This window comes from Oncorhynchus tshawytscha, linkage group LG30, assembly GCF_018296145.1.
Source record: "Oncorhynchus tshawytscha isolate Ot180627B linkage group LG30, Otsh_v2.0, whole genome shotgun sequence".
In the NCBI taxonomy this organism is placed as follows: domain Eukaryota; kingdom Metazoa; phylum Chordata; class Actinopteri; order Salmoniformes; family Salmonidae; genus Oncorhynchus; species Oncorhynchus tshawytscha.
In genome coordinates this window covers 44495145-44519850 of record NC_056458.1, presented here as the reverse complement: position 1 = coordinate 44519850, position 24706 = coordinate 44495145, and the positions used below count along the sequence as shown (strand labels likewise).

Sequence of the window (24706 nt, the reverse complement as noted above, 5' to 3'; positions counted from 1 at the left end):
TCTAGTTCCGACAATGCAGTAATAACCAACAAGTAATCTAACTAACAATTCCAAAACTACTGTCTTATACACAGTGTAAGGGGATAAAGAATATGTACATAAGGATATATGAATGAGTGATGGTACAGAGCAGCATAGGCAAGATACAGTAGATGGTATCGAGTACAGTATATACATATGAGATGAGTATGTAAACAAAGTGGCATAGTTAAAGTGGCTAGTGATACATGTATTACATAAGGATACAGTCGATGATATAGAGTACAGTATATACGTATGCATATGAGATGAATAATGTAGGGTAAGTAACATTATATAAGGTAGCATTGTTTAAAGTGGCTAGTGATATATTTACATCATTTCCCATCAATTCCCATTATTAAAGTGGCTGGAGTTGAGTCAGTGTCAGTGTGTTGGCAGCAGCCACTCAATGTTAGTGTTGGCTGTTTAACAGTCTGATGGCCTTGAGATAGAAGCTGTTTTTCAGTCTCTCGGTCCCAGCTTTGATGCACCTGTACTGACCTCGCCTTCTGGATGATAGCGGGGTGAACAGGCAGTGGCTCGGGTGGTTGATGTCCTTGATGATCTTTATGGCCTTCCTGTAACATCGGGTGGTGTAGGTGTCCTGGAGGGCAGGTAGTTTGCCCCGGTGATGCGTTGTGCAGACCTCACTACCCTCTGGAGAGCCTTACGGTTGAGGGCGGAGCAGTTGCCGTACCAGGCGGTGATACAGCCCGCCAGGATGCTCTCGATTGTGCATCTGTAGAAGTTTGTGAGTGCTTTTGGTGACAAGCCGAATTTCTTCAGCCTCCTGAGGTTGAAGAGGCGCTGCTGCGCCTTCTTCACGATGCTGTCTGTGTGAGTGGACCAATTCAGTTTGTCTGTGATGTGTATGCCGAGGAACTTAAACTTGCTACCCTCTCCACTACTGTTCCATCGATGTGGATAGGGGGGTGTTCCCTCTGCTGTTTCCTGAAGTCCACAATCATCTCCTTAGTTTTGTTGACGTTGAGTGTGAGGTTATTTTCCTGACACCACACTCCGAGGGCCCTCACCTCCTCCCTGTAGGCCGTCTCGTCGTTATTGGTAATCAAGCCTACCACTGTTGTGTCGTCCGCAAACTTGATGATTGAGTTGGAGGCGTGCGTGGCCACGCAGTCGTGGGTGAACAGGGAGTACAGGAGAGGGCTCAGAACGCACCCTTGTGGGGCCCCAGTGTTGAGGATCAGCGGGGAGGAGATGTTGTTGCCTACCCTCACCACCTGGGGGCGGCCCGTCAGGAAGTCCAGTACCCAGTTGCACAGGGCGGGGTCGAGACCCAGGGTCTCGAGCTTGATGACGAGCTTGGAGGGTACTATGGTGTTGAATGCCGAGCTGTAGTCGATGAACAGCATTCTCACATAGGTATTCCTCTTGTCCAGATGGGTTAGGGCAGTGTGCAGTGTGGTTGAGATTGCATCGTCTGTGAACCTATTTGGGCGGTAAGCAAATTGGAGTGGGTCTAGGGTGTCAAGTAGGGTGGAGGTGATATGGTCCTTGACTAGTCTCTCAAAGCACTTCATGATGACGGAAGTGAGTGCTACGGGGCGGTAGCCGTTTAGCTCAGTTACCTTAGCTTTCTTGGGAACAGGAACAATGGTGGCCCTCTTGAAGCATGTGGGAACAGCAGACTGGTATAGGGATTGATTGAATATGTCCGTAAACACACCGGCCAGCTGGTCTGCGCATGCTCTGAGGGCGCGGCTGGGGATGCCGTCTGGGCCTGCAGCCTTGCGAGGGTTAACACGTTCAAATGTCTTACTCACCTCGGCTGCAGTGAAGGAGAGACTGCATGTTTTCGTTGCAGGCCGTGTCAGTGGCACTGTATTGTCCTCAAAGCGGGCAAAAAGTTATTTAGTCTGCCTGGGAGCAAGACATCCTGGTCCGTGACTGGGCTGGATTTCTTCCTGTAGTCCGTGATTGACTGTAGACCCTGCCACATGCCTCTTGTGTCTGAGCCGTTGAATTGAGATTCTACTTTGTCTCTGTACTGACGCTTAGCTTGTTTGATAGCCTTGCGGAGGGAATAGCTGCACTGTTTGTATTCGGTCATGTTACCAGACACCTTGCCCTGATTAAAAGCAGTGGTTCACGCTTTCAGTTTCACACGAATGCTGCCATCAATCCACGGTTTCTGGTTAGGGAATGTTTTAATCGTTGCTATGGGAACGACATCTTCAACGCACGTTCTAATGAACTCGCACACCGAATCAGCGTATTCGTCAATATTGTTATCTGACGCAATACGAAACATCTCCCAGTCCACGTGATGGAAGCAGTCTTGGAGTGTGGAGTCAGCTTGGTCGGACCAGCGCTTCCCACAATAAGTTGGGTGAATTTTGTCCCATTCCTCCTGACAGAACTGGTGTAACTGAGTCAGGTTTGTAGGCCTCCTTGCCTGCACACGCTTTTTCAGTTCTGTCCACAAATTTTCTATAGGATTGAGGTCAGGGCTTTGTGATGGCCACTCCAATACCTTGACTTTGTTGTTGGTAAGCTATTTTGCCACAACTTTGGAAGTATGCTTGGGGTCATTGTCCATTTGGAAGAGCCATTTGCGAGCAAGATTTAACTTCCTGACTGATGTTTTGAGACGTTGCTTCAATATATCCACATAATTTTCCTCCCTCATGATGCTATCTATTTTGTGAAGTGCACCAGTCCCTCCTGCAGCAAAGCACCCCCACAACATGATGCTGCCACTGCCGTGCTTCACAGTTGGGATGGTGTTCTTCAGCTTGCAAGCTCCCCCTTTTTCCTCCAAACACAACGGTGGTCATTATGGCCAAACAGTTCTATTTTTGTTTCATCAGGCCAGAGGACATTTCTCCAAAAAGTACAATCTTTGTCCCCATGTGCAGTTGCAAACCGTAGTCTGACTTTTTTTATGGCAGTTTTGGAGCAGTGGCTTCTTCCTTGCTGAGTGGCCTTTCAGGTTATGTCGATATAGGACTCGTTTAACTGTGGATATAGATACTTTTGCACCTGTTTCCTCCAGCATCTTCACAGGGTTAATTGCTGTTGTTCTGGGATTGATTTGCACTTTTTGCACCAAAGTACTTTCATCTCTAGGAGACAGAACCCGTCTCCTTCCTGAGCAGTATGATGGCTGTGTGGTCCCATGTTGTTTATACTTGTGTAGTATTTTTTGTACAGATGAATGTGGTACCTTCATGTGTTTGGAAATTGCTCCCAAGGATAAAACAGACTTGTGGAGGTCTACAATGATGTTTCTTAGCTCTTGGCAGGTTGCTTTTGATTTTCCTGTGATGTCAAGCAAAGAGGCACTGAGTTCGAAGGTAGGCCTTGAAATACATCCACAGGTACACCTCCAATTGACTCGAATGATGTCAATTAGCCTATCAGAAGCTTCTAAAGCCATGACATCATTTTCTGGAATTTTCCAAGCTGTTTAAAGGCATAGTCAACTTAGTGTATGTAAACTTCTGACCCACTGGAATTGTGATACAGTGAATTATAAGTGAAATAATCTGTCTGTGAACAAGAAATTTGTTAATTGGTCGTAAAATGAGTTTTAATAATTCCAACCTAAGTGTATGTAACTTCCGACTTCAACTGTATGACACATCACACCTTGCTCAGTGGCAGATGCTTACAACACAGCATTGACATTATATATTCAAAGATTTATTTAACAAATAAACAAATTCAAACGTGTATTGTACGTCAACAGGGATAGGCTAAATCATGAATGTTAAACAAGCTACTAAATAGAGGAAAAAATGATCTAGTAGTTCATACAAGTAAATTAACTTTAAAAATGTATTTGATAATGTTACTTTGCTGTCTACAATGTTTAAATTTGCTGTTGTGGCAAAATCAATTTGATTTCATCCCAGCAGGAATGCATCGAACCAAAATATTCCTTCGGGGAAGCTCCCAAGCCATCAAGACCCACGCCTCACGCCATTGGCCGTTCGATAGCCACGCTTTCACCCGGCGTTCAAGGAGTAGCAGTCTGCCTGCCACAGTGCCACATCCAACCAGCCAATAGTACGATTATTTACTGGCAGATAGTAAGCTAAATGCCACCACGCTCCATGTAAATTTAGCAAGCTAGCTAGCGGATTAGATATGTTAACAAGTAAAATTGCTTGTTTTCAGATACAAAAATAGAGCTAAAGTTGCATCATTGGCATGGTGGTTTTGACCTGGGTCCACCCTATGTTCCCCCTCAGCCCTATGTTCCCCCTCAGCCCTATGTTCCCCCTCAGCCCAATGTTCCCCCTCAGCCCTATGTTCTCCCTCAGCCCTATGTTCCCCCTCAGCCCTATGTTCCCCCTCAGCCCTATGTTCCCCCTCAGCCCTATGTTTCCCCTCAGCCCTATGTGTCCCCTCCGCCCTATGTTCCCTCAATACCCACTGAACCAATTTCAATCAAAATTGGCTCAAATGCTTACTGCCCAAATAATTTGTTTTGTAATCAATGTTGGCCTTGTTTGGGGGCGGAGATCATTAGAATAATACCCAGTGTGCTTTGCAAGTGTTAATTTTCCCGTAAAAGTGTCTGCTAAATGGATAATGTTTCCACACTATAGTGTCATGGCACTTCTGATAACAATGCAGTACATTTGGGGTCATAGGGGGCATGGTTAGGGAGTAACAGATTTCATGTACCACCTCACATGTAACGGATTACAAAAAACAAACTGTAATCCATTAAATTACCAGCAAAAATATTGTAATCTGATTACAGATACTTTTGAAAAATTAGATCATTATTAAAAAGAACTACTTGTAATTTCAGAAAGGATGTTTGTGTAAAAAAAAAATTGGGCCACATTTCTGTTTTCACGACATTGAAAAGGCACATTGAAAAGGCACAAATTAGAGTTTTCCGCCTGAGCAAGTCTGACCACAAGTCAGAGACCACTCTGATGACACACTATGATGCGTTTGATGGATCGCTGGAAAGGAGCAGGAATAGGCTTTTATAGGCTACAGTCCAAACTATGTCTTCCAATAGTACGACTGCTGTCAACATCCAAAGATGATCCAATTTGAATAAAATCTTGGGGTAAGAATGATACAGTGGTGGAGCCGATGGGCGATACGGATTTCACTTATTATTGACATCTACATAACACGTTGATGTGAATCACACTGCTGCTCTCTCATGTAGCTATTTGCGCTTTATGGATTGTTGTGGATGGCTGTTCACAAATGTATGTTTATTTTAACTCAATAATGGTTTAATTAAATAAGTTTAAACTGCCTATCAATCATTGTTTTTGCGACTAGTGGACAAGACGGTGTAAAATGCGCTCTTGCAATAGCTGCATTGTGTGGATCCCAGCCTATAGAATAAAAGGTTGAGGAGTTTCTCCCTTCTAAACTCGTGCGTGGTATTGTGCTCATCATACTGTCAAAAACAAGTTTAATTTAAGAAGACAACGAGTTTGGCTTTTGTTGCTCAATCTAATTTGTGCTGATAAAAAATATATCCATAGGCCTAATGGACATGTGCAAACTGGCACACTTTTGATAGACTTAAACGGCTGCAAATTACCAAGATATTGAAAGTGTCACCGACAAAAATGTAAACAATAGGCCTGTAGCAAATTCAGCAGTAGGCATTTAGCACTCTCGGTAGTGCTCAAAGCATGCCGTTCTATGAGAGCAGCATTTATTTTTCAACTCGAAACAATCAGTCCTCCATGACAACAAAATCATAAACAACAGAGAAGGATAACTAGGAGGGGGAGTTGGAGACGGACACAAGCCTGGCTGGAGAAAGAGGGAATGAAGTATTTATCAATACTACAATGTAATTGTATTTATTTTTGTGACTTGCAAACCTGCTGTAAAATGAATAAGAGTTCTGGCCAAATTAGGAGATGAGGCCAAGTCATTATTATTCCTTGTTTGCCCATTATAGTTTAGGAGCCAATGGTGGTCATTGGAGAGAGCGGAGATGGCTCTATCCGAGGGATTGGGACGGGAGAACTGGGAGGGCATCAGACACTTCTCTGAAGTATGTGTGGTGCCTCCACTCATCTCACTTCGGTCTCTCTGTGGACCCACTCTCCCCAAGTAGAGCCCCACCAGCCACTATACTTTCATTTAATTCACAAGTTATTACAAACTGACCACAGTATTTAAGTGGCAGTCTTTCTCCAGTGTATTTACAATGACATAATCCACAGATTTGTGGTACATTAGTGCAGAAGTAGGAACTTAAAAGCCCTAAAAAGGCACATTGCCTCAAAGTACATAGAAGTACTTTATGTTTTGTGTGTGTTCTCTGTTAATAAATGTTTGCTCAGCCTACATGTTCCTACCTGTTCACATGTTTTATATATGTAATGTGTACAATAACTATTCATTAACTGAAAACTATGTTATTGGCAAAGAGATTTGGAACTCTTTCTTATTGGTCTATTAACTAATTTACCCAAAACTCCACCCCACCAAAACAGGCTGAAATTTCAGGCCATCTTTTCAAACAGCTCTTATACTACAAGGGCATTTTCATATTTTTTATTAATCGGAGACAACTCAAGCCATATGAATTTATAATCAACAATTCAGATTTATTTAAAATAGATAAACATCATTGTTATCAACCCCTTGTACAGCCGGCCCGCTCATTAGGCAGTCTCTCATTAGGCAGGATTAGGCGGTCTCTCATTAGGCAGGATTAGGCGGTCTCTCATTAGGCAGGATTAGGCGGTCTCTCATTAGGCAGGATTAGGCGGTCTCTCATTAGGCAGGATTAGGCTGTCTCTCATTAGGCAGGATTAGGCAGCCTCTCATTAGGCAGGATTAGGCGGCCTCTCATTAGAATTGGCCTTGATTATCACATTCACGGACATTGATTTTTGGTCCGACCAAATCCAAACCTATCATAGACGTCTATGTTTTGTTCAGATTTGGTGCGGTCTGGACCAGACAAACACAGACGTTTAATAAATTACATTACATTTAAATTACATTTTCAACTTTCATTCAGAACTGAAAATGTACCTGATATCATAGTCTGGAAAATACGTATGTTTCAATGTCTTTAACGCCTTTTCAACAACCGGAATAATACGATTTTTCAAATTTTCATTCAGAACCTAAATTGGACCTAATTTCAACATCTGGAAAATACGTATTTTAGACGTCTTTTCAACGTGATTTTGCTTAATGGGACTATTCTACTTTCTACCGGTAGCTAGCGAGCTACTTTGCTGCTTTGGATGCAGCAGGCAGACTACCGGCCGAGATCAGCCATGCTTCTTTTCTTCGCCCTCATGCAGGCTAAAATAGCGATATAAATCAACAGTCAATCCAGTAGGGTCTGGAAACTATAGTCAACTTCGATTGGTCAATCTCAACGGGATGTCGCGGAGTAAATTCAATAAAATAAATCAGTTCATTCAAATGTTGGTCCTTCATTGAAAATGAATATTTGTTTTGAATATTGTGTTTTATCGCCCCCAAAGTGTTATATGAATCTATTGTGAGTTTGTCCTTCGGATGCAGCGGTGGAAGCGTTGCTGAAAGCCCATTGGCTATCGGAAAGGTCAATGTTGTGGGTATTGAAGGTTTGGGAGCTTTTCCCGGAAGAAACATTTCGGTTCAACTTGCCAGGAGGAACATCTCGTGTGACTTGCGGTAAGTAGGTGGCACTTTTTTTTATTTTTTTTTTATTTTTGCAAAGAAGCCAATAGGAAAACACTTATCGTGATGACAACGTTTAGATACCCAATCTTAAATTACTTCTTACAGGAGCGCTCTCTTCCGGTAGTATAAAGATTGCCACGAGTTAGCTCGCCGAGTCGGAGAGTATCCATCTTGAAAAGCAGCCTCCGGCACCTTGCTCAATTTTTAAACGGTAAACGCCATTTGTATTTGTTTACCGCTCACGTATTGAGTTATGTGATTCAACGATTTATATCACCTGCCATTAAGCTAGCTAAATAATGTATTAGTTACCTTAACGTTAGCTATTGCTAATTAGATTTGTCAAGTCAGGCACCACTGGCAGGCCGCGAACACTAACAGAATAACCAACTAAGTTTAGCTAGATTAATTGCTAGCTAGACCTGTTTTAAGCTGTTTTTTTTTTTTGTTGTTGCTGGCGTTTGAATTGTTTCTGTACAATTTGCATGAATGCGTATGAAGTAAAACGTTGGCTCAAAGTGATTTGTGTTAGCAACAACACATGCTAACTAGCCAGAGAAGCCGGTTAGCTTTATGGCCTGCGTCAGAATGTGCACGAATGTCTACAACAAATGTCATGCATTTTTAGCTAACAGCCAGCTAACGTTTCCTTTATCTCCATGGGTAGGTGATCACTATGTCTGACGACGCTGAACAGCAATTAATGGAGACGTCCGAAAATGGAAACGAAGCAGAAGAGTTGAATGGAGCAGAAGAATCCACATTACAGGCCGAAACGGAGGAACAAGACAAACAGAGTTGTGAGGAAGAGGCTGCTGTGGAGGAAGTGGACGCCCAGAACGGAGCGGCAGAAGGGGGACAGATAAATGCAAGCAAAGGCGAGGATGACGCTGGGTAAGTTTATATATGGTTGTTTTACATAGTCGTATTATAATAACGTTAGCTGCAAACGTTTTATCTTTTGTTTAGTCTTGGCGCCATGCCCAGCCCATTTGGGGGGGGGGATGGGCTTCAACTGGCTAGCATTGTTACACTTATGCAATCGGTGTTTTAAGTTGCGGTGATACAACCGAAGTGTAAACTCCCAGTTTTATTGGCCTGTACAAGTTTGTAAGCCACAATGTGTGCCACCCCCCGAACTTCAATGAAATTTAAGTGCCTGCTCAGTTGTCAGTTCATGAGCTTTGTCCTCGGTCCTTACTGATCTGTGTTTCTCTGCAGCAAAATGTTTGTTGGTGGACTTAGCTGGGACACTAGCAAAAAAGACCTGAAAGACTACTTCTCCAAATTTGGAGAGGTGACAGATTGTACCATCAAGATGGACTCAAACACAGGAAGGTCACGCGGGTTTGGGTTCATCTTGTTCCAAACGGCAGCAAGTGTAGACAAGGTGTGTGTTCCATAGGAAAGGTGACATGATTTTGATATCTTACATTTGTGGAAGTTGGGCTTTGTAGACAATTTATTTTTATTTTTTTGGGCATCCTTGAAGGTTCTTGAGCAGAAAGAACACAGGCTAGATGGACGACAGATAGACCCAAAGAAGGCGATGGCAATGAAGAAGGAACCCGCCAAGAAGATCTTTGTTGGTGGTCTAAATCCAGAAGCCACAGAGGAGACCATCAGAGAATACTTTGGAACCTTTGGGGAGGTTTGTCACTGTCCTATCATTCTACGATGACCTCTGCATGACCCTCCTGTGTTTCAGTAGCTACGGATGTTATTGATGTGTTATTAATTTGTTTCTTTCTCAAACCTTTTTAGATTGAATCCATCGAACTCCCAGTGGACCCCAAATTCAAAAAAAGGAGGGGTTTTATCTTCATCACGTTCAAAGAAGAGTCCACTGTTAAAAAATGCCTTGAGAAAAAGTTCCACAATGTGTGTGGAACTAAAGTTACAGATGGAAAGGAAGGTCTTGTATGTATATTTCTTTATTTTTCTACTTACTGTTGGTGGAGATGTGCATGTTGGGTGCATCCTATGTCAATTTGGATAAGCATCCTATCTGTGTGTGAAATGCTAACTTGTGTCTAATTGCAACTTTATTTGTGTATAGTCTTCATTCCCTGCTGAAATGCTTTGGGGCATGGTCACTCACCTTGGCTTGAAATAATGTATCCTCACTAGGGCTGGGCGGTATACCATATTTTATGATATACCGGTATTGATGCATGGACCGGTTTGGGTTTTTACTTTACCTTCTGTACTGGTATTTGAATGTTTGGTTTGTTAAATGTCATAAGCCGTGGGTAACATTCATTTGCATAGTTTACTCGGCTACTTGAGTCATCTCTCTCTCTATGCTGCTTTCTACAGACCTAGCCCCGCCCCCTGTCACTCAAAGAACGCCTTGTTGTTCCTCAACCACGAGACACTTGCGTTCAGTCGCTCTGCATGATCAATGCAGCACATACAACAATGATGCTGTTTTCACTTTGCTTCTTAATCTAAATCCACTAGCGTTCTATAATGACACTATTAGTTTGTTTCTTACATCAGCAAACCGCTCGTTTGTCTTAGCAAGTTGCCCTAAATCTTGAGCCGCTAATAGCTATATGTTAGCTACATGAAGTAGCTAAGAGAACATGCAATGTATCTGACGCTTATAGGGTCCCCTAGGAAAAAGAATTAGAATAGTCGTTCCATTTCCACGATTGCAACAGTTATGCTCAACTTTTACTTTACTGCATTCCTAAAGAAAATACAGTACTTTTTACTCCAAACATTTTCCCTGACACCTAAAAGTACTCGTTACATTTTGAATGCTTAGCAGGACAGGGAAATGGTCCAATTCACACCCTTGTCAAAAGAACATCCCTACTGCCTCTGATCTGGAGGACTCACTAAACACACACACTGTGTTTCTAAATTATGTTTGAGTGTGCCCCTGGCTAGCCATATATTTTTTCTTAAATATATAAAAAAACCTAGAAGATGGTGCTCTCTGGTTTGCTTACTATAAGGAATTTGAAGTTATTTGTACTTTGATACTTAAGTACATTTTATCAAATACTTTTGATACTAAGTGTATTTAAAACCAAATTCTTTTACTCAAGTAGTATTTTTACTGGGTGACTTGCTTGAGTAACTTTCTATTAACACATCTTTACTTTTACTCAAGTATGACAATTGGTTACTTTTTCCAACACTGCAATTGAGTGCAGGAAATGATAAAAGTGCTGAAATTTGTTTTGTTTGCAGGTGAATTGTTTTATACTGTTCAATGAGAACGGAGAGACACATTGAAACCACTTAGAATATGTATTGCTACCCACTCGCTACTCCTAGAGCACCCTGGGATCGCTCGCTACTCCTAGAGCACCCTGGGATCGCTCGCTACTCCTAGAGCACCCTGGGATCGCTCGCTACTCCTAGAGCACCCTGGGATCGCTCGCTACTCCTAGAGCACCCTGGGATCGCTCGCTACTCCTAGAGCACCCTGGGATCGCTCGCTACTCCTAGAGCACCCTGGGATCGCTCGCTACTCCTAGAGCACCCTGGGATCGCTCGCTACTCCTAGAGCACCCTGGGATCGCTCGCTACTCCTAGAGCACCCTGGGATCGCTCGCTACTCCTAGAGCACCCTGGGATCGCTCGCTACTCCTGGAGCACCCTGGGATCGCTCGCTACTCCTGGAGCACCCTGGGATCGCTCGCTACTCCTGGAGCACCCTGGGATCGCTCGCTACTCCTGGAGCACCCTGGGATCGCTCGCTACTCCTGGAGCACCCTGGGATCGCTCGCTACTCCTGGAGCACCCTGGGATCGCTCGCTACTCCTGGAGCACCCTGGGATCGCTCGCTACTCCTGGAGCACCCTGGGATCGCTCGCTACTCCTGGAGCACCCTGGGATCGCTCGCTACTCCTGGAGCACCCTGGGATCACCCTGGAGCACCCTGGGATCGCTCGCTACTCCTGGAGCACCCTGGGATCGCTCGCTCACCCTGGGATCGCTCGCTACTCCTGGAGCACCCTGGGATCGCTCGCTACCCTGGAGCACCCTGGGATCGCTCGCTACTCCTGGAGCACCCTGGGATCGCTCTACTCCTGGAGCACCCTGGGATCGCTCGCTAAGAGCACCCTGGGATCACTACTCACTACCCATAAAGCACCCTGGGATCACTCACTACCCATAAAGCACCCTGGGATCACTCACTACTTCTAAAGCACCCTGGGATCACTCACTACTCCTAGAGCACCCTGGGATCACTACTCACTACCCATAAAGCACCCTGGGATCACTCACTACCCATAAAGCACCCTGGGATCACTCACTACTTCTAAAGCACCCTGGGATCGCTTGCTACTCCTAGAGCACCCTGGGATCACTACTCACTACCCATAAAGCACCCTGGGATCACTCGCTACTCATAAAGCACCCTGGGATCGCTCGCTACTCCTGGAGCAAATGTTGCGCTTTTATTATTCTAACTAAAAATACCATTAATTTTTAAAATACCGTGATATAATATTTTGGCCATATCTCCCAGCTCTAATCTCACCGACATTTTCATGTTGCATGCAAGAGTTTCAGACTTGTTTTCATGGTGGTAAATTATTTGACCGCTTCGTTTCATCAATTTGAACACATTTTTCTTAGTTGCATTTTAGAATTCAGATCTAAGTTTATTTTTTATTTTTATGAATTGTATTGACATTCAGTGTCTGACTGAGATGGGGGTCCAGTGTGAGCTCTAAGCTAAAATCAATGCTTCAACTTAAGATGTGACTTGTCTGAATAGCCCTAGCATGTTTGTACTCCATGCTGCGATCTCTTTGCAGCATCCTGTGTAAATAAACATCCTCGTTTGTCATCCCAGTGTGAGATCAAAATCGCCCAGCCCAAAGAGGTGTACCAGCAGCAGCAATTTGGAGGCCGTGGTGGCGCCAGCTATGGAGGAGGCCGGGGAGGCAGAGGCCGTGGTGGTGGTGGTGAGTATTAACTCAACTGACATTTTGTTATGAGTGACCAGGGCATAGAGAAGGTCTGTGTACAATGGGTTCTACCTGCAGGAAGACATTCTGGTCTAAGGCTGCGAGATGGGTGTGGTACTCTAGGCAGGGACGGCTCAGAGAAACTGGATTGCTAATTGGCATCTCTGGACTGAATATCTTTTTTTTTTTTTTTTTTAATTTTTTGTGAAACCAATTTTTAGTCTGACTTGGAACCACCTTTTTGTTTCCCTCAGGCCAAAACCAGTATGGCAACCAGGGTTATAATAACTACTGGAACCAGGGCTATGGCAGCCAGGGCTATGGCAGCCAGGGCTATGGCAACCAGGGCTATGGTTATGGTGGGCAGCAGGCCTATGGAAACTATGGCGCTTACGGCAACTATGACTACTCTGCTGGATACTACGGAGGTGGCTATGGAGGGGGCTACGACTACAGTGAGTATACAGACCTCTGGCAAGCGCCTACCTGATTTATGACTTGACTTTGCACAGAAGCACTCAGTCCTCTCTCTCTATTCCTGCAGACCAGGGCAATACAAGCTATGGGAAAACTCCAAGACGTGGAGGTCACCAGGGTAGCTACAAGCCATACTGATCTCATGTAGTGCAGGTATGCATTTTAGTGCCTTGTAACATTGTGGTCCTATATATATATAGCTGTTAGATTTGTGGCATTGATGCCAACAATTCCTTGCCACAATTTAGTCTGGCCCAGGGGGAAGGCTATTGTGGATTAGAATGAAATTATCCACTGTTCATCAATTGGATTTAGAAAGTTCTGTTGGGGACCGGAATCTTTGTTTAAAAGGACACAACCTCAAACCCTCAAATTTGCCCGCATAATCTGCATCAAAGATGCACCCCTACAACTACACTACTGGATCAATAAGGGTTGATGTTGCGGTGGACCATGTTCTAGAGCGGGAGATGGGAGACTATCTGCTTAAAGCTGCACAGCAAATTTAACAATGTCTGCCGTTTCCCTTAATGCTATGACCGATCTAACCAGCAGCATTGGCTTCCTAATCATCCCCTTCTTGCATGCTTGTTGCTCTAGCTGTTTGCTCTTTGATGCAGGGTGGTGGGGGTCGTGTCATAAGTGGTGTGGCAACAATTCCCTTTTTCTCCTCTCTTAAAGGACTCAAGTAATCCAGATTTGAGACTGGGGTGCGGCAGTGTGCAGGACTTCATTCTTTCCTTTGGGATGACAGACTTGAACTCCACTTGTACAGACCATCTGAGGAACTGGGGAAGCAAATGTCACTTTTCCACAGTTTTTTATTTTATCTTTTTTTTTTTTTTTTTTTCTCTCACATTTCCAGAGATGGAAGTAATTTTTACTGTACTTTTTGGTACCTTTGAATCTAATGTATTGTATGGTATTTTACATGGCGACTGGATTTACATGAGCATCGAAAGCTGTCGGAGCTTTTAAAATAAAGCAATTCTGAGTAATTTTTTCTGGTTTCTAGATTACTTTCTTTTCTGACTCCAAGTTGGCAACAGAACTTTCAACAAGGAATTCGGTGTAGGATTAGCGATCATGTTTAAAAAATAAAAAAAAAGGGATTTATCTGATTTTTTTTTTTTTTTCCATTTAAGATTTGTCTCTAGAGAATGTCTGCTTGTAAATGGAAGCAACCAATATATTTTGGATTCATTTTTAATTTTGACCTGTGTTAAGTGGCATTTACACCTAGTTTTATGCTTAAAATATTGCAGGGGGGGTTGCAGCCCCCTGGAATTACATTCCACCAGTGTCTTTGGCAAATTGTTAGAAATAAACATTTTTGTTTAATTTGTGTCCATCTCTGTTTTAGTGCGTAATTTATGGATACTGTCCTTAGTGTTAAGGTCATCAAATGGCACATTTACAATCCTCTTGTAAGCTATTTGTGCTTTTCCAACTGAGGTTGCTGACACGTTTTGGCATATTTAAGTTAATTCGTTTTTTTTTTTTTAACGTTATGCTTTCATTTTATGGCTGGGTTTACTTACACCGGCAGCCCAAGTTATTTTTGGCCAATTGGCGAAAGGTCTGCTCTTATCAGTCAAAACCAATGAAATATTTAAAATCATATTTGGGCTGCCTATGTAAATGAAGCTGTACGCATTGCAAAAAGAACACAACTTGCATGTAGGCGACGTGGACAGTGCTTTGCAATGGCAGACGGAAGTGTGTTAAAATTCGTTGAGTGTCTTGTCAGTTCTACAAAGGGACTTACCTCTAATCCTAAATTCCCACCTGTTAGTGTTCTGTTCTATGTGATTTAATTGCACAATTGGTATACCAGGTCTAAATCTGTCCCTGATTAGAAGGGAACAATGGAGAAAAAAAATGAAGTGGAACTAGGTGTTGGGGTCTATAGTTGAGACACAATCCAGTGACAAATTGCCTGTGAAGCGTCTCACTTATATTATACAGACTAGATCAATTGTAATTGGACATGGTGGCATTCTGTACATGTGTGTGTTCTGGAATGTTCACTTGAACTGCAACAGTAGGGTACTGAATGACCAGTTGAACAAGGTGGTGGGGAACATGGTTAGCATGGCCACTGCCCTTTTAAATGTTGTCTAATGATCTGTATTATGTTTTGCGTGAACCCCAGGAAGCGTAGCTGCAGCTAATGGGGATCCTAATACAAATACCAAAAAGGTCACTCATTGCTTCAAGCCACACCCAGCAAACGTACCCTGAAGTCTCTTCCAAAATAGTTTTGGGGGCAACTTGTCATTCAGTACTAACCGTTCTGCAACAGTTAGAGCGAACCAATGCACCTCATGTTCTTTCAGCCTGGTCCCAGATCTGTCTCCAATAGCCTGGTCTCAGATCTGTCTCCAATAGCCTGGTCCCAGATCTGTGTGCTTTTGTCTACTCCATTATCAAGCCTAACAAGTTGGCAAGAGAGCAGAAACTAACTGGCACCCAGGCTAGCCACTAATCAATGTTTCTTGAGCTACAGCTGCTATTCTGAGGTTCTGGGAAATGTGGAAGACTGCATCTGAAGAGATTAATATACTGGTTTTGATCTTTAGGCCTGTAGAAGAGATGAGTATACTGGTTTTGATCTTTAGGCCTGTAGAAGAGATGAGTATACTGGTTTTGATCTTTAGGCCTGTAGTGTACTTTAATTTGACTCATCCTGTTAACATGACAATGTAAGAAAAACAAACATATTTTTTTTCAATGTCATCTTTATTACTCTGACTAAGGTGGTGTTTACACTGGCAGCAACACAGATATTTTTTTCAGAGCTGATCTGATTGGTGAAAATAAGATTTGAATTTGGGCTGCCTGTGTAAACGTAGCCAGAAAGACATACAAAACAAATTGAGCCATTAAGTGTTTGGAAAAACTCCTGCTCCTCTGACTGTAACAGCCAATCCTTAATACCCTTCTAGAATTGGACATGTTGAGCACCAGTGTGATAGTCTAGGTCTTGTCATAGTGGAGGTTCCCAGCAGACGGGCTTGATAATGAAATTAAAGTAGCTTGTCTGAAACTCTTCTCTGGTCAATGCGATTGCTCTCGTTTCCTCTCTTCATCGATTGCTACAACAGAGAAACAAAGCAAAATGTTGAACCCTTTGCAATGAAGACAGTCGTCTCTGATATTCATGAATAATAAACATTCCATTTCCATTATTGAATGATATGGATGATCCATTATTGAATGATATGGATGATACAATGACTTCTCATTCTCGTTTAAGGCAAAATGGTTGAGTGAGATGGCTGAGACACCCTGACTCAGAAGGTCACTTTCACAGATTGCAGCTCTTGAGTTGAAGCACAAATGTTGACTCATCACCATTGTCACCATGTAAAATGTATGTAAATTAGGAGAACATCTCCCCCTGTTTGGGACAGGGTACAGTACAAGGTGTCTTTTACAAGGAACGATTTTGCTTAATCTGTAACATATTTGCATTTCCGTTGTCGAATCAACCTATTATATAGAATACCCCCTGAACACACACAGTTGCCCTTACATGGATGGGAGATAATGTCCCCTTTTTTTTGCCTGGTCATTTTGCTAGGGAGAGATGCCAGTATGAAGAGTGATCCGTCTAGCAGCCAATGGCACGCCTCACAGGGCTGAGCCCTGGCTCAAGTACATTCATCACACAGCTAGATTAACAAGATTCACTCACTTTCTTTGGTTGGCAATGGGTTCTTCACTCTGGTCTCTGTCTTCTTCAGCTTAGTCTTATCAAAGCTGGAGATTTCCCTCATGTTGGGTTTGTCAGACATGATGGCTGTAAGTGGAGAAAGAGAGCTGTAAATGAGACAGTAGTTAGTATCAATATGTTACTATCAGAATGGCTATGAGTATGGACACGCCTTAGAATGGAACATGACTCATGTCCTCAGAGTTTTAAGATTGCTACCGCTGTCTGTCTGTATGTGTATGTAGGTGGGGTGTGAAGGCCAGCTGCTTCTAAGAGGTTCATGGATGGGTGTTGGTCTCTCTGTCTGGCTGAGTGATCCCTCATGTCTGCTCCTCAGATCCTCTATGTACTATTGGGCTTGGTCTTTGTTCTCCCCTTTACCATCATTCTCTCTCTATCCCCCCTTCTACCATCCTCCATTCTGTCTATCCCCCCTTCTACCATCCTCCATTCTGTCTATCCCCCTTCTACCATCCTCCATTCTGTCTATCCCCCTTCTACCATCCTTCATTCTGTCTATCCCCCTTCTACCATCCTCCATTCTGTCTATCCCCCTTCTACCATCCTCCATTCTGTCTATCCCCCTTCTACCATCCTCCATTCTGTCTATCCCTCCTTCTACCATCCTCCATTCTGTCTATCCCCCTTCTACCATCCTTCATTCTGTCTATCCCTCCTTCTACACATCCTCCATTCTGTCTATCCCCCTTCTACCATCCTCCATTCTGTCTATCCCTCCTACACATCCTCCATTCTGTCTATCCCCCTTCTACCATCCTCCATTCTGTCTATCCCTCCTTCTACACATCCTCCATTCTGTCTATCCCTCCTTCTACACATCCTCCATTGTGTTTATCCCTCCTTCTACACATCCTCCATTCTGTCTATCCCCCTTCTACCATCCTCCATTCTGTCTATCCCTCCTTCTACCATCCTCCATTCTGTCTATCCCCCTTCTACCATCCTCCATTCTGTCTATCCCCCTTCTACCATCCTTCTCTCTCCATCCCCCTTCTACACATCCTCCATTCTGTCTATCCCCCTTCTACCATCCTCCATTCTGTCTATCCCCCTACCATCCTTCTCTCTCCATCCCCCTTCTACACATCCTCCATTCTGTCTATCCCCCCCTTCTACACATCCTCCATTCTGTCTATCCCCTCCTTCTACACCTCCTTCATTCTCTCTATTTTCCCCTTCTACCCCTTGCTGTGAATCCAGCCCTTCCTTTCTCCTCCTAGAGGTATCATGTTAGAGGTAATCAATCACCACCCAGGGAGAGAAAGTGTCTCGTTATAGTCCAGTCTATTAGTAATATCCCGTCCTAAAATGTCCTCAGTCTTGTTGGGTAAGGCTGTCTAATTGCCAGCCTGCTGTGATACTACAAGTAACTGACTTTATCGTCCAAGTAAATGGGTGGCATATGGACCGTGATAGATAATATGGCATACTGACACAGATTGTGCGCTCAACCAATCTGTTAAAAACGTCGGTTTCCCTGAAGACCACCCCACTGGGGGGGTGAATGACGGCATTCACTCATATCATATCACTGATATTAGGCTCATGGGCTAACTTTCCACATAGGCTAATAGATGTAGCCTATGTAATATGATATACATTTAATATATGTACAGATGTAATGAAGAGTGTGTCTTACCTTAGAGCAAGGTGTGCTGGTTCCAGAAGCTGCACGTGCCAGTGTCTATGTCCCTCTATCAGCGAGTCCAGAGCTGCGTCTGACACTGCATGTGTGTTTCAGAAGGGTGTGGGCAGGAAGAAAGGGAGGTGGCTATTGATCCGCCCATCTCATCCTCCTCCATACATCCTGACACAACATTAAATATTCATGCCACGTAGTAGGAGGTGCAGCAGCACTAGTTCCCAGAATAACACTGCTGATTCCACACTGATAGGAAAAACAGTGTGGTCTGAAATTATTGACACCCTTGACAAAGATAATGCCTATAAAATAAATTATTCAAATACTGGGGAAATTATATTATTTTATAGTAATAATTGCTCAGAGAAATGGATTTTGTTTAAACAAGTAATTGTTTTTCTCAAAAAGGTAGGGGTCAACATTATTGACACCTCTAAAGATTCTTATACAGTGCCTTGCGAAAGTATTCGGCCCCCTTGAACTTTGCGACCTTTTGCCACATTTCAGGCTTCAAACATAAAGATATAAAACTGTATTTTTTTGTGAAGAATCAACAACAAGTGGGACACAATCATGAAGTGGAACGACATTTATTGGATATTTCAAACTTTTTTAACAAATCAAAACTGAAAAATTGGGCGTGCAAAATTATTCAGCCCCTTTACTTTCAGTGCAGCAAACTCTCTCCAGAAGTTCAGTGAGGATCTCTGAATGATCCAATGTTTACCTAAATGACTAATGATGATCAATACAATCCACCTGTGTGTAATCAAGTCTCCGTATAAATGCACCTGCACTGTGATAGTCTCAGAGGTCCGTTAAAAGCGCAGAGAGTATCATGAAGAACAAGGAACACACCAGGCAGGTCCGAGATACTGTTGTGAAGAAGTTTAAAGCCGGATTTGGATACAAAAAGATTTCCCAAGCTTTAAACATCCCAAGGAGCACTGTGCAAGCGATAATACTGAAATGGAAGGAGTATCAGACCACTGCAAATCTACCAAGACCTGGCCGTCCCTCTAAACTTTCAGCTCATACAAGGAGAAGACTGATCAGAGATGCAGCCAAGATGCCCATGATCACTCTGGATGAACTGCAGAGATCTACAGGTGAGGTGGGAGACTCTGTCCATAGGACAACAATCAGTCGTATATTGCACAAATCTGGCCTTTATGGAAGAGTGGCAAGAAGAAAGTCATTTCTTAAAGATATCCATAAAAAGTGTCGTTTGAAGTTTGCCACAAGCCACCTGGGAGACACACCAAACATGTGGAAGAAGGCGCTCTGGTCAGATGAAACCAAAATTGAACTTTTTGGCAACAATGCAAAACGTTATGGTTGGCGTAAAAGCAACACAGCTCATCACCCTGAACACACCATCCCCACTGTCAAACATGGTGGTGGCAGCATCAGGGTTTGGGCCTGCTTTTCTTCAGCAGGGACAGGGAAGATGGTTAAAATTGATGGGAAGATGGATGGAGCCAAATACAGGACCATTCTGGAAGAAAACCTGATGGAGTCTGCAAAAGACCTGAGACTGGGACGGAGATTTGTCTTCCAACAAGACAATGATCCAAAACATAAAGCAAAATCTACAATGGAATGGTTCAAAAATAAACATATCCAGGTGTTAGAATGGCCAAGTCAAAGTCCAGACCTGAATCCAATCGAGAATCTGTGGAAAGAACTGAAAACTGCTGTTCACAAATGCTCTCCATCCAACCTCACTGAGCTCGAGCTGTTTTGCAAGGAGGAATGGGAAAGAATTTTAGTCTCTCGATGTGCAAAACTGATAGAGACATACCCCAAGCGACTTACAGCTGTAATCGCAGCAAAAGGTGGCGCTACAAAGTATTAACTTAAGGGGGCTGAATAATTTTGCACGCCCAATTTTTCAGTTTTTGATTTGTTAAAAAAGTTTGAAATATCCAATAAATGTCGTTCCACTTCATGATTGTGTCCCACTTGTTGTTGATTCTTCACAAAAAAATACAGTTTTATATCTTTATGTTTGAAGCCTGAAATGTGGCAAAAGGTCGCAAAGTTCAAGGGGGCCGAATACTTTCGCAAGGCACTGTAAATAAAGTAGTCGAAAGTTTAGTATTTAGTCCCATATTCCTAGCACGCAATGACTACATCAAGCTTGTGACTCTACAAACTTGTTGGGTGCATTTGCAGTTATTTTTTTGTTTGATATTATTTTGTGGCCAGTAAAAACGAGTGGTTATTAAATCATTTCTGGTGTCATTTCAGATGATCCTGAATGAACCGTGAATAATGATGAGTGGGAAAGTTACAGAGGGATAAAGGTTATTCTTCCAAGACATGCTTAACGTCCCCTGTTATTGGTAATGGTGAGATGTTAGCATGTCTCGAGGGTGGAATCTTTAGCACCTCATCATTATTCACCATTCATTCAGGATTGTCTGTAATCATGGTAGCATCCACATTCATGTAAAAGTGTTTAGAAATATATTATATTCTTATTTATAATAAAAGTGACTCCAAAATGTCACAATACATTATTTACCATTCATTTTTATTGGTCCATAAAATCATCTCAAACACAACCAAAACTAACAGCAAATGCATCCAACAAGTATGTAGAGTCACAAGATTAATGTAATCATTGCGTGCTCGGAATATGGGACCAAGTACTAAACTTTTAACCACTTTATTTCTAAGAATATTTAAAGAGTGTCAATTTTGACCCCTACCTTAATTTTTTTTTTTAAATACTTGTTAAACAAATCATATTCTCTAAGCAAATGTATTAATTATAAAATAATATCATTTCCCAATTTTTTTAACATACAATATAGCTCAGTATTTGAATGTATTTATTTCAAACAGTCATTATTGCTCATCTTTATAAAGGGTGTCAATCACTTCAGACCCCACTGTATATTAAACTGCATCATGACGAGGTTAAGAGAGGCAATTATGTCATGGATGAAAATCAGGATTTTGAATAGCCGTAGGGAGATTATGCAGATGAGTCAATGCCGATGTGAAGTAGCAACAGGGTTTCTTCAAAAGGGGCGGGGGAAGGGAGGGGGGTGGGGGTGTAGCGTAACCTGCCCAGAATGATAAAGATGAATTAGTTATGCCTGTTGAATTGCAGAGGCACTCTGACACTCCCCACCTGTTTATGCCTCTCCAGGACATCTCCGCCATTGTCATTATGTATCCGTTCATCTAATCTCTCCATTGCCTGAACACAACACTGGGGGTAGTTTTCACAGACATTTAGTTATAAGAGCCATAGAAATATACTGTGATAAATTCAGAAGACATATGCACAAACTGAGACCATGTAGACTCAGCGAGAGCTGAGATAGACAAATATCAGTGTTCAAGGATACATTCTCGCCGTTCCACGCCGACTGGATATGTCTGCTCAAGACAATAGAGGGGCCTACACTCTGCCTCCGTGCTCCACACATGGTTAGGGGCTCTGCCCATTGGACGTGTAACGGATGTGAAATAGCTAGCTAGTTAGCGGTGGTGCAGCGCTAAATAGCGTTTCAATCGGTGACGTCACTTGCTCTGAGACCTTTAAGTAAGTGGTTCCCCCTTTGCTTTGCAAGGGCTGCGGCTTTTGTGGAGCGATGGGTAACGGTGCTTCGAGGGGTGACTGTTGTTGATGTGTGCAGAGGGTCCCGGGTATGGGCGAGGGGATGGTCTAAAGTTATACTGTTACAGACACATGGTGATGATTCTTTGACTGCCAGCTGCATCCTTAGCCTGGGTGCCAGTCTGATTCTGCTCACTGGATAACTCCCTATGGAACTGTCATGTGTGATAATAATGGCGGAGTTGGCAAAAACACAATCAGATCTGGGACCAGGCTATAGGAGGAGACAACAGATCTGGGACCAGGCTATAGAAGGAGACAACAGATCTGAGACCAGGCTATAGTAGGAGACGACAGACAACGGTTGGGACACATCCAATCCCTGCTTTGAGGTGGCAGATGGCCATATGACAGAGACCTCTCAGTATCAATACAGTATTTAACAATAGTATGCATACATTAGATGCTGGAAAACTCTTGAATGGTCCACAAAATGTGTGGATAAAAGTTCCCATCATTGAAGGTAATGTTACTAACATGACTTTTTTGAATTGCACAGTTAGACCTCTAGTCAATATGAATATCCAAATATAACCTGAAGAAAGATACCTTTGTTGACCTTTGTTGTACCACAATTATATAATATTCTATTTGTTTCTACAAAATGCATAATAGGCCTATATAAAGCACTTATGATAGCTTGGTTCTTGTAACTAACTGAATTGTCCGTACTCGCCAAGATTATCACCGATAGCGTTTATGAAAGTTTCAAGTTTCATCTTCACCACTTGATGGAGACAGAGCACATGTCATATTACAAGGAGTAAAACCCTGCCTTGTGCACATAGCTTGTGTATCAGACTCACTCAACCCAGGTCTGTATGTCTGTTGTCTGTTCAGGCTAGCTGGGGGGTTTGTATCTGTCTGGTTATGTTCACACTTTGACTGTGTGTTTGGTTATATATTAGTATGTGAAGAATAACTCCACTGAAAATATTAATATAGTGCCTCAATACAAGCACTGGACAGCACAGCCTACATTCAATGCTGAAGGAATATGTCAATTAGTCAGGCTACTGGTTGTTTCTTGTTGACAACTATGGACTCAGTTTGAGAATAACCATGACATCTCATTGCTCTTTTGCTGCAGTGTTTCGCAACTCCAGTTCTCCAATACCCCCAACAGCCCAACTCCAGTCCTCCAGTACCCCCAACAGCCCAACTCTAGTCCTCCAGTACCCCAACAGCCCAACTCCAGTCCTCCAGTACCCCCAACAGCCCAACTCCAGTCCTCCAGTACCCCCAACAGCCCAACTCTAGTCCTCCAGTACCCCAACAGCCCAACTCCAGTTCTCCAATACCCCAACAGCCCAACTCCAGTCCTCCAGTACCCCCAACAGCCCAACTCTAGTCCTCCAGTACCCCAACAGCCCAACTCCAGTCCTCCAATACCCCCAACAGCCCAACTCCAGTCCTCCAGTACCCCCAACAGCCCAACTCTAGTCCTCCAGTACCCCAACAGCCCAACTCCAGTTCTCCAATACCCCCAACAGCCCAACTCCAGTCCTCCAGTACCCCCAACAGCCCAACTCTAGTCCTCCAGTACCCCAACAGCCCAACTCCAGTCCTCCAGTACCCCCAACAGCCCAACTCCAGTCCTCCAGTACCCCCAACAGCCCAACTCTAGTCCTCCAGTACCCCAACAGCCCAACTCCAGTTCTCCAATACCCCCAACAGCCCAACTCCAGTCCTCCAGTACCCCAACAGCCCAACTCTAGTCCTCCAGTACCCCAACAGCCCAACCCAGTCCTCCAATACCCCCAACAGCCCAACTCCAGTCCTCCAGTACCCCCAACAGCCCAACTCTAGTCCTCCAGTACCCCAACAGCCCAACTCCAGTCCTCCAATACCCCCAACAGCCCAACTCCAGTCCTCCAGTACCCCCAACAGTCCAACTCTAGTCCTCCAGTACCCCAACAGTCCAACTCCAGTCCTCCAGTACCCCCAACAGCCCATCTCCAGACCTCCAGTACCAGGGTTGGGCTGTTGGGGGTACTGGAGGACCAGGGTTGGGTTGTTGGGGGTACTGAAGGACCAGGGTTGGGTTGTTGGGGGTACTGAAGAACCAGGGTTGGGAACCACTGTTAGGTGAGTACAGGGTATAGTCTGGGCACACTGTCATACCCTAGGGCCCAGGTTTTCTAAAGTTATCTGATCAGATAGGATTAAATGTTAGAATGAGTATTTTCAAAACTGAAAAATTTGATTCTGATCCTCCCAATAGGGATTTGGTTTGGTAATCCAATCTGACCTTGAGGATTACATTTCATTTGTTCATTTTTGATGGTGAAAAACTGCATTATTTTGATGTCACTGGACTGTTGGATTCAGGGTGGATTTAGAAGCTTACTACAACCAATACATTTTAATGTAACTAAGGTAACGAGGTGTTACATTTTCTGAAAACTAAAGGTTCATTATGTTACATTTATAGGTAGCTGGTCAGTTGTTATATTGAGAAATGTCAAATGAATGCACGTACTTACTGATATGTAGGCTAAATAGTATTTTTTAAATGATTATTTAGGTACCTTTATTCATGTGTTTCACTCATCTCTGTTTGACAGTGTAGACGTAGTAGTGTCACGGATGTGAAATAGCTA

General features: G+C 43.3%; 2 protein-coding genes across 6 annotated transcripts; one reads left to right on the top strand and one right to left on the bottom strand.

Moving 5' to 3' along the window:
• The first annotated feature begins 7637 nt into the window (after positions 1-7637).
• LOC112234666 (heterogeneous nuclear ribonucleoprotein A/B) lies at positions 7638-14426 on the top strand. 3 transcript variants are annotated; one of them, XM_042309201.1, is made up of 10 exons: positions 7644-7662; positions 7777-7882; positions 8339-8565; positions 8893-9061; positions 9164-9322; positions 9436-9591; positions 12494-12605; positions 12863-13063; positions 13153-13238; positions 13767-14426. In XM_042309201.1, exons 3-9 carry the CDS (start codon positions 8348-8350, stop codon positions 13221-13223), a joined length of 1086 nt encoding a protein of 361 aa, XP_042165135.1. In that variant the 5' UTR covers positions 7644-7662; positions 7777-7882; positions 8339-8347; the 3' UTR covers positions 13224-13238; positions 13767-14426. The 3 variants fall into 3 exon arrangements, with proteins under 3 accessions (XP_042165136.1, XP_042165135.1, XP_042165137.1); XM_042309202.1 differs by lacking the exon at positions 7777-7882 and having other exon boundaries at positions 7638-7662; XM_042309203.1 differs by lacking the exon at positions 13153-13238.
• A 1382-nt stretch (positions 14427-15808) lies between these two features.
• Positions 15809-21954, bottom strand: LOC112234667 (thymosin beta-11-like). 3 transcript variants are annotated; one of them, XM_024402907.2, is made up of 4 exons: positions 21612-21954; positions 18464-18631; positions 16786-16890; positions 15809-16183 (listed from the first exon to the last, which is right to left on the bottom strand). In XM_024402907.2, exons 3-4 carry the CDS (start codon positions 16883-16885, stop codon positions 16146-16148), a joined length of 138 nt encoding a protein of 45 aa, XP_024258675.1. In that variant the 5' UTR covers positions 16886-16890; positions 18464-18631; positions 21612-21954; the 3' UTR covers positions 15809-16145. The 3 variants fall into 3 exon arrangements, with proteins under 3 accessions (XP_024258675.1, XP_024258673.1, XP_024258674.1); XM_024402905.2 differs by having other exon boundaries at positions 16786-16910; positions 21612-21944; XM_024402906.1 differs by lacking the exon at positions 21612-21954 and having other exon boundaries at positions 16786-16910; positions 18464-18922.
• Positions 21955-24706: the final 2752 nt, after the last annotated feature.